The 6459-nt window shown below is 35.2% G+C and overlaps 1 protein-coding gene across 1 annotated transcript; it reads left to right on the top strand.

The window, feature by feature from the left end:
- Positions 1-230: 230 nt before the first annotated feature.
- Positions 231-1169, top strand: LOC110289847 (olfactory receptor 5W2-like). Its single transcript, XM_021156248.2, has one exon. The coding sequence runs from the start codon at positions 237-239 to the stop codon at positions 1167-1169; it is 933 nt and encodes a 310-aa protein (XP_021011907.1). The 5' UTR covers positions 231-236.
- Positions 1170-6459: the final 5290 nt, after the last annotated feature.

Genomic DNA, 6459 nt, shown 5'->3' on the forward strand with positions numbered 1-6459 from the left:
AAACATATAGACAAAGACACATACAATTCAATTTAATCATTCTTTATTATTACTTTTCCATGATCATGCCACATTACAACTATAATTTATGTTACTCATTTTCTTCATTTGCCTCTGTACCTAGTAGATTCCTAAAATATAATTAATTTCTTTATTATATATCCAGAAGAATATCAAACCCTAACAAACCATTGTCTTACTAATTTTTTGACTGTTTAGATCATGAACAGAGAAAAATGGACAAGAGAAACTGCTCATCTGTGCCTGAGTTTCTTCTGTTGGGAATTACCAACAAGCCTAAAATGAAAGTTGCTTTCTTCATAGTGTTTCTGATTATTTACCTCATTATTCTTCTGACAAATGTAGGAATGATCACATTGATCAGAATGGATCCCCAGCTTCACACACCAATGTATTTCTTCCTCAGCCACCTCTCATTCTCTGATCTCTGCTACTCCACTGCAGTTGGACCCAAGATGCTCTTAGACCTCCTTGAAGATAATAATCCAATTTCTTTTGTTGGCTGTTTTCTCCAACTCCTGATTGTCTCAATTTTTATAGATGTTGAATGCATGCTGCTGGCGGTGATGGCCTTTGATAGATACAAGGCCATCAGCAACCCCCTGATGTATGCTGTGGACATGTCTAGTAGAGTTTGTTACCAGTTTTTAACTGCAATCTATGTGTTGGGAACTATAGATGGTTTCATACATACCTCATTGGCATTCAGCTTATGTTTCTGCCACTCTACTCAGATCAATCATTTCTTTTGTGATTTACCTCCAGTCTTGCTTCTTTCATGTTCTGATACACATGTCAATGAACTGGTATTATTTATGCTTTTTGGTTTCATTGAACTAAGCACCATCTCAGGAGTTCTTGTATCCTACTGTTACATCATCTTATCTGTCATAAAGATTAGTTCTACTGGTGGGTGGTTCAAAGCTTTCTCCACCTGTGCCTCTCATCTGACTGCAGTTGGGATTTTCCAAGGGACTATGCTCTTCATGTATTTCAGACCAAGTTCTGCCTACTCTCTAAATCAAGATAAAATGACATCCATCTTTTACCTCCTTGTTATCCCTATGATAAACCCTCTGATTTACAGTCTTCGCAATAAAGATGTAAAAGAAGCGTTGATCAGGCTCAGAAGTAAATGGTGGCTTTAAGAGCATCTTATATGTAGAGAAATGCATTTGCAATAGCTATTTTGTATTCCAGCACTCCCATGAGTCAATATCATCAGTTTGTACAATAATCAGAATTTATGTTGCATGCTCCAATAATAAAATAATGGCTTCAGATTCTAAATATATCCTATTGTATTAGTTTATTTTGCTAATATTTAATTTTCATGTTAAGAAGCTTTTATTACCAATTCAACTTTAAAATATTTATATTGTGCTCTTCAGTTTTAAACATACTATGATATATGATTTATTATATGTTCTTATATGTGTATACTCTAAATTTCTTCACAGAAGAGGTCGATAATTCAAGGGCTATGTTTATATACCTGTGGAATAAAAATTGGTTCTATGAATTTGTGTTTAGGCTTAATTGGATCCCATGTTGTGAGAAAGAAAGAGAGAGAGAGAGAAGCATATATAGAGAGAGTGAGTGAGAGAGAGATGGACTATTTTTCATTTCATTGACTTTATTTTGAGTTTCATCTTCTTAGACATAAATGTATGGCTATGTGGTAGAGTTCATAATTAAGGAAATAGTCTTAACATGTCCATGCCAGAGTTTTCTTTAAGAAACTATTGATGTAACTATTGATGTAACAAAAACTACAATCAAAAAGTAACTTAGAAAAAATGATTTGTTAATCTTATACTTTATCCTTGCTATTTGTCAGGAAGTCAGTACAGAAACTCAATTAGGGCACAATTCTAGAGTCAGAAGCTAAGGCAGAAGCCAAGGAGCTATGCTCCTTAATGGTTTCCTTCCTATGGCCTTCTCATCCTACATTTTTTTATAGAACCTAGGACTACTATCCCAGGACCACAAGAGACTATTTAAGCTCCCTTCAATAACTAATTATGAAAATCCCCTTTATCTAGATCACTTTTTGTAATACTCATGGTTTTATTAAGTACCTCTTTTACCCCTGTTAAACAGTATGTTGAACACAGAGCTAAGTGAGATTCCACTTTTCCCTCACTTAGGGAAATTTTCTTATACAGAGATTTTTCTATGCATCCCAAGTTACCTACATTAGAGAACATAACAGAGAAAACAGTATTATCTAAGGATATACAGATTCCTCAAACAAAATAACTTAGTTTTACATGTCAATGGACTTTCTTCTCTAAGTGTTAGGTCTAAATTATGTTTTGAATGAATAATTAGAAAACCAAAGAAAGGAAAGACATATCAAAGTTGGGTAAAATATTTAAAAAAACATTTTAAAAGTATAAAAGTTACAGAATGCCTTAGTTATAACTAAGGAAGTACTTACACAGGAAATATTTTGAGATAGTTGTTTAAAGAATAGTTATTGTTATTGTGTCCTGTCCTCCTTTTAACATAATTGTAACCATTTTGTATTTAGTCTCTATTTTGCTCATAAGGTACAATTAAGTTTCAGTTCTCACATTCTGTTTCCCAGAAGTATTTATCCATAGCTATCCCTGAAGAATGTTTACAAGCAAAAAAATTATGTTTGAATTACTTATGCTCTGGTGTGTCAGTGTACTGGAACTCTACATGCATAACTCTCCTCCTACCACACTCAGGAAAAATCAGCTTACCAGTTAGCATATAATACTTTGTCTGCATGGCCAAAAATGTTGTACTTCTTCCTTGAATTGCATAGGTTCAAAAAAAGTGGGTTCCCAATGCGGAGAGTGGCAAGTTGGCACAAGATACCATTGCTAATCAAAGAGCTATCTCTAGTTGATAGTCACCTGAAGGAAAAATTAGCTCAGTGGAGTTTCACTGGATTTATCAAACACACTTACCAGCAGGCCTCATTTCTAGTGAATGTTACATCTGGATCTTATGAAGACATTTTCTCATTGTTTCCTTACTTCAGATACCTCTATTTTGCATTTCAAGTTGACACAAGACACACAAGCTCAGTAAGAGATCCTAGTATACAATCCTTGTGGGCTGGAGTTACCAACAGCCTCTCCATGTTTCTTCCTTTTCCTCTACTCCAGCCACAGAGAACTGTTGTTCTCTGGTACAAGATTATCACATCCTAAAGTAGTATTTATCATTATTCAGTTTCTTAAAATCTGTACCTGCAATGTAGATTGTAAAAATGTATTCACTCTCATAGCATTCCATGTCAATTAGCAGACAGAAACAGACATTTAAAAGTCATAGAATGTCAAAACATAGACATTTAACACTTATAACATGTTGATAAATTAAATATATGTTTACATAGTACCTCTTTAAATAGTATAAAAAGTGAACATAAATATAACAATATAGAAATAAATGTTATAGTCCTGTTCCTTCTCCCCACTTTTCTTTTTCATCTTTCTGTGATATGTCACTGAAGCACTAAAAGAGCAAATCAGCTTCCTGAGAACATATGGCCCTTAATTTGAATGCTTGCATAAAACCACGGGACTCTGTTTTTCATTAAAATTTATGTATTTCTTTTATCAAAAAAGAATGATTTTAATATCATATATCCCACTTACACATTCCTCTTGTTGTACTCTTTCATGTTCTTTCCCATCTGTGAGAATCCCCCAGGACCCAATGAGGATGACTTTGGCCAAAATATACAACAAAGGGGAAAAAGAACCTGTAGAGACCATCTCCAACAGATAGGCAAGACTCTCAGTTGAGGTATGGGGCTGCCCACCCATCTCAAAATTTTTAACCTAGAAATGTTCATGTCCAAAGGAAAGACAGGGGCAAACCATGGAACAGACTGAAGGAAAAGCCATCCAGAAACCATCCCACCTAGGTATCTATCCCATTTGCACACACTAAACACAGACACTGTTGCTGATGCCAAGAAGTGCTTACTGACATGATCTTGGTGTGGCTGTTCCCTGGAAGGTTCTATCACCAGCTGATCAATACAGATGCAGATACAGCCAACTATCAGACTGAGCCTGGGGACCCCAATGGAAGAGCTAGGGAAAGGACTAAAGTAGCTGAAGGAGATTGCAACCCCATAGGAAGAATAATACCATCTAAACCAGATCACTCAGAGCTCCCATAGACTAAACCACCAACCAAAGAGTATGCATGGAGGAATTCATGGCTCCAGATACTTGTGTAACAGAGGATTGCATTATCTGACATCAATGGGAGGGGAGACCGTTGGTCCTGTGGAAGATTGAAACTGTAGCATAAGGTGGTGAGGCAGCAGAGGGTAAATGCATGGGTGGAGGAGCACCCTCACAGACCAGTATGGGATAAAGGGTTGTAGAGGGGTATCTGTGCAGGGAGATATCATTTGAAATTTAAATGAATAAAATGATTAATTAAAATAAAATAAAGTAAGGTCTTACTGAACAATATGTTGATGTACTGTTTAGATGATCAATTTTAACTCTATGGATTAAGATCTCATTGTTGGCATCATCTACAAAAGACTTCCCAAACTAAGGATCAGGGAGTTTTCTTTGTGTTTGTGTTCACTAGGAATGTCAGAATGTACACGAATACAGTCTCATCAATGTGACTGGCTAAACATGAACTGGTTGAGGTCAACACAAACATGACAAAGTAAAGGTGGAAAAACTCACAAGTCTTCAACCAGACAAAAGAATTAGAGACAACTAAAAAATGCTGAGAGTGAGAGAAATAGTTTTCTCTAGGCAAGACCACACCAGTTGGCTACAAAATAGCAAATGGTCAGCACTAAAAACACAAGTTAAGGAACATTATACAGACTGATCAGATTATAGCTAAGAATGTATTAGTTTATACATGCAAGCATATAACAACAGTTAATAATATTTAATGAATAAAGAGGACATGAATTTGAAAGAGAGCAAAGAGAGAGATTTCAGGAATGAAGAAGAAAAGTTAAAGGATGCCACTATAATACCATCTCAAAATAAAAGATAGATATATAATAAAACCATCAAAAAGGAAACCATTAATTTCTCACCCACTTTCTGTATCAGGATGAATTTACAAAAGACATGTCACTCTCTAGGCTCTGTACATAACAAGAAAGAGTGATATTGGGGTGGAACTTAAGGGTTTTATAAGCTAATCATACTATTTTATTCTTGTTAAATGTCATTTCTATTTATGCACTACTCTATTCCATTCATTTTCAGTTTCATATAATTAATTAACTGTGGACCCTTTGTTTCTCAATGTTATATTATCCTTGCTGTGACAGAGCTCTGCTCTAGTGATGGGAAGTTAAGTTTTATTATGGTTTTATTTTCTGTAATGATTTGCATAAAATATAGTTCAGCAATGTTTGTGAAACAAATGGCATAACATTCACATGGTGTTTCATGAATAATTATCCATTTTTCACACATTATACAAAAAAAGAGAAAATGTTTATTAACCTCACCTGAGGTCTTATTATTTCCAACAACAGAAATAAGACTTAAAAAGATGTTTGTTTTTTTTTCCCCCCACTGGAACAGTACTATTCAACAGTTTTATTGATTTGGACTATAACTTGTCCAGATGACAATATTTTGGCAGAAGGAATTCGTAAATACCCCAATTCCTATATGGTATTGACATTATAAATACCAGCATCAATACAAAACCCTTTCACTAAGGATTATTTTTCATTAAAAAAAAAAAAAAAAAAACAATTGGTCTATTCTATTCCAGTTAAGCTTATTTCTTTCATACTTTAAAATCATCATCTAAAATAAAAAGAGAAATCTTTAGTAATTTCAATATTGGTGTTAGTTTTAAAGCACCTATTCCTCTCAGGTTTTTAGGAAGAATGTTAGAAAGAAAATATATTTAATGGCCTTCAGAGCCAGCCAGTGTTAGTGTGGAACAGTTGGGCTGTAATTAAGACTATAACGTGGGGACCAGAAATCATAATCTGGATAGCACAGGACCCACAATAGAAACAAACAAGAATTGGGGAAAAAAGTCCACAAATGGTTCCTAATCGTATTCTGTTATACTTATAGACAGTTAAGGAGCCCAATTGTAATCAAAAAGACTTTACATAGCAACTGATGGAAACAGATTCAGAGACCCACAGCCAATCATTATGCAGAGCTTGGGGAAACCCACAGAAGAGGGAGAGGAAGGTTTGCAGGAGCCAGAGAGGTCAAAGACACTACAAGAAAAAACACAGAATCAACTAACCTGGGCCCAAAGGGGCTCACAGAGATTTAATAGCCAACCCGGAGGACCTGTCCTAGGACCTGCTTAGTAAATATGTTATAGATGTTTTGCTTGGTCTTCTTGTGGGATTCCTATAAGTGGTCTCAAGAGAAATCCCTGACTGTTGCCTGCTTTTGGGACCTACTGGGTCGCCTTGTC

The sequence above is a fragment of the Mus caroli genome, unplaced genomic scaffold (genome assembly GCF_978045245.1).
Source record: "Mus caroli unplaced genomic scaffold, Mus_caroli_1 scaffold_2, whole genome shotgun sequence".
NCBI lineage: Eukaryota > Metazoa > Chordata > Mammalia > Rodentia > Muridae > Mus > Mus caroli.

Excerpts from the sequence above, each read along its gene's own strand:
- LOC110289847 (XM_021156248.2), top strand. The coding sequence starts at position 237 with ATGGACAAGAGAAACTGCTCATCTGTGCCTGAGTTTCTTCTGTTGGGA.